The following is a 14,077-nucleotide window of genomic DNA, read 5'->3' as shown; positions in this document are numbered from 1 at the left end:
TGATTTGGGGTCCAGCAGTGGACCCTTTGGACAGAGAGATAGTATAAAATAATGTTAGGACTTTGGCTGATGTCCCTGGAAACCTCCTTGCTGACTGCTTTTAATTTCCATGTCACTGGCTTTTTACTTGCTTATATTTTCCTAAACTGTTTTTTCCCCCTTTTTAAAAAAATTAATTTGTTTTTAGTTTTCAACATTCACTTCCATAAGATTTTGAGTTCTAAATTTTGTCCTCCTCCTCATCTATCCCCCTCCCCAAGCTGGCATGCAATCTGATATAGTCTCTACATATAAATTCATATTAAACATATTTTCACATTAGTCATATTGTAAAGAAGAATTAGAACCAATGGGAGGAACCACAAGAAAGAAGAAACAAAAAAAGAAAGGGCAAATAGTATGTTTTGATCTGCATTCATACTCCACAGTTCTTTTTCTGGATGTGGATAGCATTTTCCATCATGAGACTTTTGGAGTTGTCTTAAATCCTTGCATTGTTGAGAAGAACTAAGTCTGTCAAAGTTAGTCATCGCACAGTGTGGCTGTTAACTGTGTAAAATGTTCTCCTCACTTCACTTGGCATCAGTTCATATAACTACAAGTTTTTCTGAAACCTGCCTGTTTATCGTCTAATGGAACAATAGTATTCCGTTGCATTCATATACCACAACTTGTTCAGCCATTCTCCAGTTGATGGGCATCCCCTCAGTTTCCAATTCTTTGCCACCACAAAAAGAGCTGCAATAAATATTTTTGTACATGTGGGTCCTTTTCTCATTTGTATGATCTCTTTGGGATACAGACCTAGAAGTGGTATTGCTGGGTCAAAGTTTTATAGCCCTTTGGGCATACTTCCAAATTGTAGTCCAAAATGGTTGAATCAATTCACAACCCCACCAACAATGCATTTGTGTTCAGTTTTCCCACACCTCCAACATTTATCATTTTCCTGTTTTGTCATGCTAGCCAATCTGATGAGTGTGATGTGATACCTCAAAGTTGTTTTGATTTGCATTTCTCTAATCAATAGTGATTTAGCTGCCTTTTTTTTTTTTAAGGCAAATTTTTTCATTTATTTTAAAAATTATTTTAATTAAATTTAATAATTATTAAATATATTAAACAGATGTTATAATTATAATATATTACTATCACTAAATAACTGTTTACTCAAATTAATTAAATGAATAGTCAATAAGTTAATAATAATTTAATAATAATTTAAATTAAATCTTTTTTTAAATTGACACATTAACAAATTTATTAACAAGAATCAGAACATAGATTAACATCTTCCACATAAATAGGCTTTATATAAAAATAAGAATATTAAAATAACAGCATAAATTCAAACTAGTATTAGCATAAAAATGTAAAAGGTTGTTACACAAAAACAAGAGAAATACAAACACCTGTAAGAATGACGACAATGATTATTAAGTGCATAAAATCATAAATAAGTATATCAGAGCATGACATAGAGGACTGACTCGACATCAGGAAGACTTGGGTTCACATCTTACCACTTATGATGCTGGGTAGATCACTTAATCTGTTAATGTCTCACACAACTATCTTAACTACAAGTTGAAGAAAATTGTTGCTGTGCATTGGTAGGAGTTTCCTATACCAGTGACATCACAGGTTTAAACTAAAAAATAATAATCATTGCCTGATGTAGTTTCTTTCCTTAAACAAAAACTCTTTGGATGTTACAAATGGGTCATTTGGAACTTCATGGAAATATTATGTCAAAAGCCTATAGAACTGGCTTCTATTTAGACTTTGTCTACAAATTCTCTACACTGTGGTAAGGTAGCTTGTCACATCACGATATGATGGAGTATTCTGTATTAAAATCCCTTAATGGTCTTTTTTTTTCTCTCCCCAATCAGTGGTTTCCCCTATATTCAGCTTTTTAGTTGCTCTAATTTCTCCTGTCCAGAAGCCATTGGATTATTTGCTAATTAATTTGTACCAGAAATTCCTAGCAGTGCCTTAAGAAAAGCAGAGATATCTTGTGAAGTTTCTGTAAAAGATAATCAAAGTTAGAAAAATTTCAGCCTATTTTTTGTCTAATAGTTTGCCAGAGGGTTTAACTTTTGTATGAATGTATTTTTCAGCAGAGCATGATTTTCTCATGCAAATATTAGTTGTTTGAGAGTTTTTATGTGGCTATCTGTTGACTTAGAAATTGTTTTCATTTTTGTAGTATATACATTTAAATAGTTTTGAATTGAAGCTAGTTTTAATACTTATTGCCAGATAGTGTCAGAGGCTGCATTTGAACTCAGTTCCTCCTGACTCCAGGGTCCACTGTACCACCCAGCTGCCCCTCCACCATTATGACTATGTAAAAATGTTCATGATATTTTAGCATTCAACAAAATTAATTTTTTGTTTCCTTCATTGTTCCACTCTTTCTCTAAAACTTACTCTTAAAATCTTCCTGGGAGGATTCCGGGAAGATGGCAGAGTAGGTCAGAAAATTCCAAACTCTGCAGATTTCCCCCTCAAATGAGGTGCTCATGGCAAACATGGAGGGGTAAAAATAAATAGGAGTAGAGGCCACAACAGTGGTCTTCCTGGGACAGTGGAGAAGATCCAAAGAAAAATTCCAGGAGAGGTTTGGAACCTGTGAAGAATAAACACCTCCAGGGTAGTTCCACTTAAACAAAAGATGGCAAGCCCTGGGATTAGTTGGGTTGGGGGGTGGGTGGTGCTGCCTCTGCCCCAGCCGGAGGAACTTTGAGGGGAGTTATGTTTCTGAGCTGGAGAAGATTAAGGGAATCTCTGCTGACAAGGAATGCCAGATCCATCTGTGCTGTGGAAAAGTGGCAGGGGCAAGAAGGAACCAGCATGTGCCCGGTGAGCGCAGAAGCAGTGGAGTGTCCGTGCTGCTGGCTGTGGGCACTTATAGGAGGCTGGAGGTCTTGGTCTGGGATCAAGGTCAGAGAAGAGAACTGAAGGAGGATCTGAGGCCAGAGGCACCATCCCCCATACCCCAGGACTAGAGGTGATTACAAAAATTAAGCTGCTACAAATAAAAAAAAGAGAAGAACAGGCAAAGGAAAAGAATCCAACCATAGAGAGTTACTATGGGAATAGAGAAGACTGGGGTTTGTCTTCAGAGGAAGATACTAAGCAAAGAAATCCTCTTCTACCCTAAAGAGTAATATCAAATGATCACCTGCCCAAAAAATTCATACAACTTTTAAAAAAGACTTTAAACATCGAATGAGAGAGATTGAGGAAAAACTTAAAAAAAAAAAGGAAGAAAAAGACCAATTTAAGAAAGACAAGATTATGAAAAGAAAGTCAACCAATTAGAAAAGAAGATCTGAAATCCTAAGGAAGAAAATGAGTCCTTGAAAACCAGAATTGGGCAAGGGAAAGCCGCTGAGCGAAGTTATAAAAGAGCAAGAAATAAAACAAAATATAAAGAATGAAAAAAATAGAAGAAAATGTGAAACATCTCATAAGAAAAACAGCTGATCTGGAGAACAGATTAAGAAGAGAAAATACAAGAATAATTGGACCACCTGAAAACCATGATCAAAAAAAGAATTTTGTTACAATAATACAAGAAATAATTAAAGAAAATTGTCCTGAAGCATTGAACAAGAGGGGAAAGTAGAAGTAGAAAAAATCCACTGACTAACACCTCAAAGAGATTCTATGAGGAAAATTCACAGGAATATCATAGTCAAATTCCAAAACTCCCAGCTCAATGATAAAATATAGAAAGAAATACAGAAAGAAAAAAGTAATTTAAATATGGCGGTGCCACATTTACAATTACACACGACCTAGCAGCAACAATACTAAAAGACTGCAAGTCTTGCAACACTATATATAGAAGAGCAAAAGAACTGGAGTTGGGGCCGAAAATATCATACCCAGCAAAGCTAAGTGTAATTCTGAATTTAAAAAATGGATATTTAATGAATCGTCAGACTTTTAGGATTTTCTTTTAAAAAAACAAAACAAAACCTGAACTTAATAGAAGATATGACACACAAGAGCCAAGAGAAATATAAGGTACATACCAAAGATGAATTACAAGGGACTCAATAAGGACAGAATGTTTACCTTTTATGTATGTAAAATGTAAAACTTATGCCAAAGATTGTTATTAATAATTGAGTAGTTTGTAAGAACGTTTGGGGTGGACCTGTGTATATGATTTTAAAAAGTAAAACCTTTTAGGAACAGCTAAAAGAGTAATTATACAAATGAGGTGCAAGAGGAAGAACCAACACAGAAGAATTAGATGGGGGAGGAGGACTATTCTTTCTGGAAACCTATTTTCATCAGGAATGGGTTCAAGAGGGGACAATACATACATATCTAGAGTATAAAAGTCGCCTAAATTCAGAAAGAAATAAAACACGAAGGGGATAGATAGGGAGGAGAGGACAAGGGAGGGATTTCTAGAGGGGAGGGTGAGGGAATAGGTCAAAGAGACATATAAAAGGGTGTTTAGATTAATGGGAATGGAGTCGTTGGGGAGAGGGTAGGTTAAGAAGCTAGGAGGGCATGGTAGTGGGTAGAAGTAGAGGAGTCAGGAGGGATAGGAAATGAGATACGCACAGACAAAAAGACAAAGATCAGGAGTAGAATCTGTTAGGGAAAGCATATGTCTATATGTGTATATATGTATGTATATCTATAAATATATCCATGTTCAATCGTAGCCTTTCGGGGTGTGGGGGAGAGGGGGATAAAAAGGAAAAAGTACACAGTAGAGAACAAAAGAAAACTTACAAAGAAAAGATGGACAGTTCTCAACACTACGCATGGTATTTATATAGGTTTTCTTGAAATGGAAATTTATCATTGTATATTTTGAATCCTCACATTCTGCTGTGCATGACAGAGCTTTTTTTTCTTTTCTTATTTTGTATTTAAGTTTGTTTCTTTTTCTTGTGAATTTGTTTTAGCATTTAAATCTAAAATAAAAAAAAATAAAAAGCAAAAAAAAAATTCTTCCTGAGGGAAGTAGTGTTCTTATATTTAATGCAGTTTGTACAAGGTGTTTTCATATTATGTTCATTTATTCTCTCTCAAAGACTCAATAATGAGGCAAGATTACTGATTGCTGCCTTGGGAAGTACAGCTATCGTTAACCTTGATTTTAGAGACAACTGGGTCTTCTGTGGTGGAAAAGGTATCAAGACAAAAAGTCCCTTTGAACAGGTGAGTCGCTTGACTTTTTCATACTATATTTTGGTGAATAAATTCAAAATGCCTGGCATTCCACAAAAATATAGTTAATCTTGTCCCAGTTAACTCTTGGTCTCAGTTAAATGGGTAGAAATCAAATGTGGCCATTTACCCTGTATAAGCACTGTTCTTATTAATTCATTGTTTGAAAGTACCATAGTACTCTCTGGCTTCTAAAAATCTGTCAAATTTTTAAAACCCCCGAACTTTTTCATGTGCTTTTAATGCACTAGAACTAAGGCTATAAATAATGGCAACTTAAGATTACTTTTCTCATCTTGATCTTTGGTGGGGTGAGTAGTTAACATTACAAAATACTGGAACATTTAATCTGGGAAATAGTTGGAATTTTGCGTGTTTTATATTATATCCAAATTTATTTATTTTGAGAACTTAGTATTAGAGCTACATGAATTTGATTTTGAGTTATAACAAATATTAAATATGTTTAATAACTCAATTTCATGTACATACTATGTGCAAAGCACACTTCTGCCTGCTATTCAGTAATGGAGTCCTTGTTATTCTTGGTCATGCCCTCTTCACTATAATAAACATATTAGTGTCTGTGCCAAAAATAAATCAAGCTTAAAGATCAGCTTGATGTGTTTTTATTACAATGGTGGGTTTGTGGTGGTTGTTTTTTCTTCTCTTTTTTTTTTTTTGGTAGCACATAAAGAACAACAAGGATACAAACAAATATGAAGGATGGCCAGAAGTTGTAGAAATGGAAGGATGTATCCCCCAAAAGCAAGACTGAACCATATGAAGAATGTTAGAGAAAATTATCTTTATGCTATTGATGGGAGTGCTATGAAGGAGATATTACTATGTAAATATTTTGAGAATATATGTCCATCTTGTCAGTTATGCATGAGTATCAGCTCTTCCAAAATCAGGATTATTTATTGCTAACCTAAAGAGTAAACTTTGTAAATAGGTCTACCATAATGAACCTTTTCTAAGCTGTTGTCTCTCTAAAAGCACAGTATTTCGATTGCGTTGATAAACAACATCTATAAGATGTAGAAATGTCTTTTTTAAGCACACATTGTGAACAAATTTTGAAGACTGTTATACTATTGTTTTATAGATGCAGTTGCTAGAAGAATGTAGCCATTGTGAAAAATAAAGAGTTTTGTTGGGGGTGGGGGGAGGGCTAAACTTTTTTTTTTTAAATATACTGCCCTTTTGAAGGCAGTAATCAGTCTTTAATAAAGAAGTATTTGACTGGTTGTATATATTCTGGAATTTTGCTTTGCTGTCTAATACCCCATACCCTTCCTGTTCTACCTCACTTCCTTGCCTACCTTATTTCCTCACCTCCCACAGAAACTTCTGGCCAATAAATTTTTAAAATATAGAATTAAGATGTTTGATATAGAAATTTAGATCAAGTCTACAAAAAAGCACAAATCCTTTTTGTATAAAAAAGTGATAAAAGAAATGTATAAATGTATATGATTTGAATTGCAGCTTGAAATAATTTGTATTTATGGTGCAAGTAAATTAACTTTGTAGTAGCCATTTAAAGAATGACCCTGATGTAGTTTAGCAGCATGGTCACAGAAATAAGCAGATTTTTAGAATTATTATTTTTGTATGTATTTCTCTGACCATCATTCACTCTTGTTTAATGAAATTCTGCAATTTTTAACCAGTATTCTGAATGGTCATATCTGTAAAAATGGAATGCCCTCCTTTTTGTCAATTTTGACTTCTTCCAGCAAAATGGTTAGTGTGTTGAGAGCTTTCCAAAAAACACATATGGCAGGGAAGGTTCTATTGATTCAGTCATTTATGCAACTCTACAATCAGCAATATTTTGTCTATAGCTATTAAGACATTTGACGGGTAATGCATTTTCAGAATTTTAAGTGTATAGCTCTAAATATCCAATAATACTCTAGTTAGCCTTTTCAGAAATGTTTAAATTAGGCCAAATCAAGATAATTTTATGTTCAGTTTTACATAAACATGTAAGAGAAATCCAAGTTTTTGTTTAACATCTTCAACTATTCACTGAGTTTCAGTTTTTTTCTTGACATCACCTACAGGCTACATATGTTGTATGAATAGTATGATCTTGAAGTAAATCATTGGCACAAGTTAATGTTTTACATGGTACATGTGTAGAAAACACTTGCAAAATTACCTGAATTTTAATAACTTGTACTAATTAACTAGGAGATTTTGTAATTTTGCTTTGTACTTCAAAATCTTCCTCAAAAACAGCAGTAAATCAAGGTGGAAACTATAAATGTTTATTAAAAGTTAAATAGCTTGTACCTAAGCCGAATGTAAAGCAAGAAAAAAATGCACCTTATGCTTTTACACAATTAAAATAATTGTAGTTTTGGACACTTAAGCAAACCACATTCTCTGTGTGTGTGTGTGTGTGTATTGACATCAGTTCCCTCAGTTCTGTAAATTGAAAGTACAGTGGCAAATTTTGCAGCATCAGGGATGGCAAAGCATCAAATTTCTTTCAGGTAATGATTATTAAATACTCTTGGTTTTTTGGAATGAAGATTTGTTGTATTTTCTGATAAACTTGTTAGAATTGCAGATGTAATATTTTCCAGACATTTACTTGGCTATTTATCTTGCAAGTTTTAAGTCATACCTGTGTATCTATGCCATTATCCTTTGGATTTTTGCCTTAGCGTTGTATATAAAAATTTAGAAATTCAAACAACAATGTGATATCACTTTTGATGTAAAGGCTATGAAATAGTAGCTTTGAAAATATGAAGTTTCAAAAGGGAAAGATAAGGAGTTAGTCTGTAACTTTCTGAGGTTTTTTTGGTGTGAATATCCTTTATGATTTGTGCCAACTCTGACTTTTGGAAGCAATAATTTTACCACTACCTTCATTCTCAGGTTTTTTTTTTAAATCATCTCATTGTAAGTGAAGTTATGTTCATTTAATTTCAATGCAGTTTGATTTTTCTTTATTAAAGTCATAAGTTAAGCATCTGTATTATGGTATCTTAAATGGTGTTTAATGTTTCATGAATTTTTTACTTGCAATCAAGCTTACACCACATTATGCTAATTATTAACAAAAGACACAAGCAAAATAAAAGACATTTGGGAAATTAAAAATTATTCCTGAACTAGAGCCTTTGATTTTTAAATTCTTAAACCCAATATTTAGTTGTGAGTTATCTTTTCTTTCTAACCATTTTCATCCCAGTGATTTCTGTTCATAAGTAATCACATTTGTTATATTTGTGCCAGATGTAATTTACTAATAATTTACACTTTAAGAATTTACAATACATAACTGGAAAGGTTGAAACTGAAAGTATATAGTAAATAGCATTATGCAGTTAACAGTTTGTTTTTTTGGGGGAGGTGGTGGGGGCTAGGCAGTGGGGTTAAGTGACTTGCCAAGCGTCACACAGCTAGTGAGTGTTATGTGTCTGAGGTCGGATTTGAACTCGGGTCCTCCTGACTCCAGGGCCGGTGCTCTGTCCACTGTGCCCCCTAGCTGCTCCCACAACAGTTTTTAAAAGAAAAAATTTCTAGGGATTGTGGCAATGAGGAATTTCAGGCTTGAGAGAGTGTTAATGGGCATGGAGGATAGAGAAAATGTATTTTTGAGGTCAGAAAATGTGTTACCATGTTTTTTTTATACTTGAAGTTTGTTCAAGAATACATACACATCAGTTTTAACAGAACAGACAAGGGAGAGACAAATATGAAATTTTTTCTGAATTGTGAGCTTTTTGTCCTTTTATTTCCTTGCCTACGTGATTTGTCATTTGTCACACCACTACTGGGATACATATATTGATTTGTTAATCCAGTGTGAAAAAATTCCACTTGGTCAGAGATGTAGGGGTAGAAAGAACCTCACAGACTAAGCTTAGTTGGAAGATGAAGATGAGGCTCAGGAAGGTAGTGGTTTGCCCATGGTCTCACAGGTAGTGTCAGTAAGCAGGATTTTAACCCAGGTCCACTAATTCCAGAATCAGTACTTTTCCCACTGCAGTATAGATAAATCTAATTCCTTCTAACCATGAAATTTGGGTTGTGTAAATTTGAGAATAAAATTTGGAAAATTGACGTCTTTACTTTGAAACCTACCAATATTTAAGAATATTTCCATCTGAAGTACCATTTTCAAGCTTAGCGGAGCTTAGTAGTATGTGTTATTGAAATTGTAATAGAAATGAAGTTTGTATTTCAACTTACAAAGTTATTTCTCTCATGCACCCGCCCCAGAAAAAAAAAGTCATAGCAGTGAAGATTTTTACCTTTTTACGTGTTTTCCTTATTTTTCCTATGGAAATGTTATTTTTCTGTCTTCCTCCAAATTAGAGTAAATGATGAGTAGATTGGTATTAGTAAAATTAAGGAGAATGAAAGACGACAATGTAAAATTAATGGTGTTCTATTTCCTGTTACCTAAAAGAAGATAGGGGTGTTTGTGTTTTTTAATGCCATAGGAACTACCCAGAATTTTATCAATGTCAGATATGTATGTTCAGTTTTCTATTCCACTGGAAAAGAGAAAAATCAGATTCTTGTTGTTTAACATTAAAAAAAATTACTCTCCCCTCCTTCACATATGTTTCTTGGCTTTGGTCTGAAAGAAACAGAAAAATGATTTCAAATATACCTGTCCTGAATCTAAGCTAACATTATAGTGCCAAATCCATGATTACTGACTACTTAACATCACCTGAGGGCAGCTAGGTCAAGCAGTGGATAGAATGCTGGGCTCTCAATCAGGAAGACTCATCTTTATGAGTTCAAATCTGGCCTCGGACACTTATTAGCTACGTGACCCTGGGCAAGTCACTTAACCCTATTTGTCTCAGTTTTCTTACCTGTATAACATGAGCTGGAGAAGGAAAAGGCAAACCACTCCACTATCTTTGCCAAGTCAGACACAACTGAACAACAACATATTAATTGATTGCCAGTTTTTCCCTCTCTGGACTAGTTAGAACAGTCAGTAACTCCCTTAGCTGATGCAAATTTAGAAGAGTTGGCTACCTAGGAGTCCTAAAATCCTTAAGTTATAACTACTCATACCAGGCTTTCTAAGATTTAGGACCATTGCAATAAACAATGTTTTCCCAGGGAAGAAATATGAGTAAAACAAATAACATTTCCCCTAAATGGAAAAGGCACAGATGTGTTGGAGATAAACATTAATTAAATACAGTAAAGTTAGCTGACCACCCTTTTTTGGACAAAGTGAGGAGCGGATACATCCATGTGTGATTTAGCCGCTGTTGAATACTACTAAATGCTGTATGTGACAGAAAATGTAAAAGGAAAACCTTTTTTTTTGCTCCCTTCGAATTGTAAATATGATCCTCCTTTACTAGGATGATAATTATCCCATAAATGGACATGGTAGCAGTTCAGCAATATGAAATACAGCAAAGGGAGATTGCCTCCTTCCAGTCATACCTGTGCTTTCTCTGGTGTGAGAATCACAATTTTGAATCATTGCATTGAAACAGTGCAATAGGAGAGGCCACTAGATGGCGAAGTGACTGGAGGCAGCCTCAGAGTCTCTGAGGATGTTGTTTAACTTCTCAGTGTCACAGGCAAATATTTAAGATGGTAAGTTGCAGAACAATTCCCAGGCTTCATCCCTAGAAGAGAATCTCCTATGCTAATGAGGTCATAGGTCTGGATAAAAGAAATGACATTTAAAAACAACCCCATACGTATCTTGACAATTTTTCAAATTGGTCTGCAGACTGTTCGTGTGACTTATTCTTATCAGGTGAGACAGGTATTCTATCATAGTGATTTTGTTTTAGTCTTTTGTTTTTCTCTAATGTAGCATTTTACAATAAGATTTTCCTTTGAAATCACAAAATGGGAAATTTGGACTTTTTGATTAGACATGGTAAATAAGATAATAGTAAGATGCATTAACAAAAGACAGGCTTTTTCTCTGTCATCAATTAGATGAGCATTTATAGATTTCCTTTTGGAATGATTATTTTTTGAATTGGTGCATGGTCTGTTATTTTAAGTAATATAATTATTGATTTGGCATGGTATAGTGGGTAGAAGGCTGGCCTTAGAGTCCAGGAAATCTGAGTTCAAGTTTTGCTGTTGACACGCCAAATTTGCCTAGCTTTCAGTATTCCTAGATGACTCTACAAGTATAATTTACTGAAGTTACTTTGGTGGAAGCAGTTTGCATACCCAAAGTTCCTTACATGAATTATAGGGAGCAATTTAAAAAAAAAACTTATATAACAGCAGTTTTGGATTGTAATTGTGTTTTTATGCTTAGGGACGATTTCAAGAACTAAACTGTTCATTCTTCCTGGAAATTGCCTGTCCTCTTCCTCTCCCCACCATTTGCAGAATCAAAAAAAGAATACTGTAATTTTGATTGCTTTTGTGAATATCCTAAATTTTCCAAGCTAAGTGGTACAGTGGATAGAGTGCTGGTGCTAGAGTCAGGGCGACTCATTTTCCTAAATTCAAATCTGGCCTCAACCATTTAACTAGCTGTGTGATCCTGGGCAAGTCACTTAACCCTGTATGTCTGTTTCCTCATCTGTAAAATGAACTGAAGAAAGAAATGGCAAACCATTATGTTTGTCAAGAAAACCCCAAATGGGGTCACGAAGAGTTGAACACGACTGAAATGACGTGCCTATGTGTCTGTGTGGGTCTGTAGTTTTACTCAGTTTAAAAGTAAAGGGGTTGCAATTTACAGGCAACATTCCAAATCTAAAAGTAGTCCTAAGGGTTCTGGCAGCCATAGCTGTGGCTTTCCACATTTTGGGGGGCTACGCCAAGTTCAGTTCCCCTTATTTACCATATCCTACGTACTTGGCCCTAGTTACTCTGCCAAGTAAATGATATTAGCTCCAAGTTCAGGCTAGTCTGTTATGTAATTGAATTATGTCTTAATTACAAGACATCTAGTAAATTTCAACGAATGGACGTAATGGTGAAGTACTAAGGAAGATATTAAAGCCTTGAAGAATATTCATACTTTCTGGAGAAATGGTGCCATTTTGTTCGTTTAACAATTAAATTTATCACAGTGGACTGAACACTTTTTGAGAAGGACTGCATATCACAAAAAGTGGTTGGATAGCATCCATTTGCATATTTGGAAATTATCACACTACCTATAAATAATTCAGTGGAGGTTAAGTGTAAAGAATGACTTCTTTCCTAGATTTCCTGATTTCAATCCAGCCTGTCCAGAAAATGATTCTGCTACCAATTTTTGCTATAGTAATAGCAAGTTATAACTGCAAAGACTTAGAACAGGATCATCGGCATCTAATTCTGATAAATTTCCTTAAGATTCTTACAAGTCAAATACACAACAAATTAGCCATACCATTAAAAATGAATAATGTTGACTATATATTCAAAAGCGTAGCTACCTGATATGGTTTTATGTTGCTTAAATAGCAGTATCAAAAGGAGATCAAGTTGTATCAAGTTTTTAAACTATTGGAAAGAAAAAATCATACAGTTTGGAATGTGTTCTTACATTCACACCCAGATGAGCTGGCATTGACATTTACCTTTCACCACCTGTATTTTATGATGTTCTCAGTTATATTCACGTCTCTGAGTGCAGATAGGAGAAATACATTGGAAGGTTGTATTAAGGTGAATAAAAGAGGCTAATGTGAAATTCAGTGTTACAGTGGAAATTGCACTTACCTAATTTATCTACTTATTCATCAGAGCAGAAAAGAGTCGGGGATTGTTTCTCATTATACTACCCAAATGCCTGTCCAGAATCAGAAAAGCACCACTTACAGACAGGCATTTGGCCACTTCCTAGGTCATTTCTTAGCCCTGAAATTGGCATGACCACTGTTGTTAAACTTGAGGGTCACAGTTAAACTTTTAACCTTACTCTTAGTATTTGAACCTGCGACATTTTTCATGGGTTTGCTATTTTTCACAAGTCCCTGTTCTACCTTGACAAACAAGGAAATAAATGAAAATGAGAAAAAAAATTTCTGTTTAATATATTCAATAGAATGTCATGAAAAATACTCTCTTGTCTACTTTGTGCTTAAGAAATCTATTTTTAAAACAAGGCCATAAATGTAAATGTTTTGTTATTAGTAAGCTCAGAAAAGTTGAAGCACATTAAAATATTCAGCCCTAGAATTTTTTAAAACCAATATGTATATATAATGTATTGTATATGTTTTTAGAATGTAGGAAAATTAACAAAATTTAAGTAATAAAACCTAGTCTTATATATAATACAGTAAATATGACACAATGGATACACAAAATTGTCCTTGTACTGCCGTTTTTAGGTTTCTTTTTCAGATACTAAAATAGATGTTATTTTAATAGTCTGCATTTATACAACAATTTAAAATGGTGGGTGTGGGTGTGTGAAAAAGAACGTCATGTTGACTGTTCAGGTCACAGACTTTCTCAACAACTTATAAACAATCTGTAACACAAAACTACCTTTCTGGTAAGAATTAAACCACCCATATAACTGTTCAAATAACTTTCTTAGTCTACATAAGCAAACAAGTTGAGGATTTCTACTATGAGACTGTATAAAAGCAATGATTTCAAAGATGCTCTAATTGCCTTAGTTCTGAGTTCTTAAAAAGAATATGATTTAAGCATTTCATATATTTCATATAATTTAAATACTATATTTACAAAATATAAAATTTTCTTATCAAAATACTATACAAAATACTGTCTTTACACATTTAAACAGTGTCATTCCATACATTTCAAAATTAACATCCAATAAACTTTTTTCTTCACAGATTTGTAACACTTTCAGGGATTTTTTTTTCCTCAACAAAATCGTGTAGCTTAAGCAATTTGTATGAGTCTATTAATTTCT

General features: G+C 34.1%; 1 protein-coding gene across 6 annotated transcripts in view; it reads left to right on the top strand.

Annotated features, from left to right (window-relative positions):
- FAM3C (family with sequence similarity 3 member C) overlaps positions 1–14,077 on the top strand; it is a 79,850-nt gene that overhangs the window by 54,782 nt on the left and 10,991 nt on the right. For 3 of the 6 annotated variants that reach the window (XM_027855169.1, XM_027855172.1, XM_027855171.1), the window contains exon 9: positions 5,073–5,199. In XM_027855169.1, coding sequence (XP_027710970.1) covers positions 5,073–5,199 — 127 coding nt within the window. Of the gene's footprint in view, positions 1–5,072; positions 5,200–5,892; positions 7,595–14,077 lie in introns of those variants that run through there. The other 3 variants (XM_027855167.1, XM_027855168.1, XM_027855173.1) reach the window with 2 other exon arrangements.

The sequence above is a fragment of the Vombatus ursinus genome, unplaced genomic scaffold, assembly GCF_900497805.2.
Source record: "Vombatus ursinus unplaced genomic scaffold, bare-nosed wombat genome assembly UNPS02010788.1, whole genome shotgun sequence".
Classification (NCBI taxonomy): domain Eukaryota; kingdom Metazoa; phylum Chordata; class Mammalia; order Diprotodontia; family Vombatidae; genus Vombatus; species Vombatus ursinus.
This window is presented reverse-complemented; position numbering and strand designations above follow the sequence as displayed.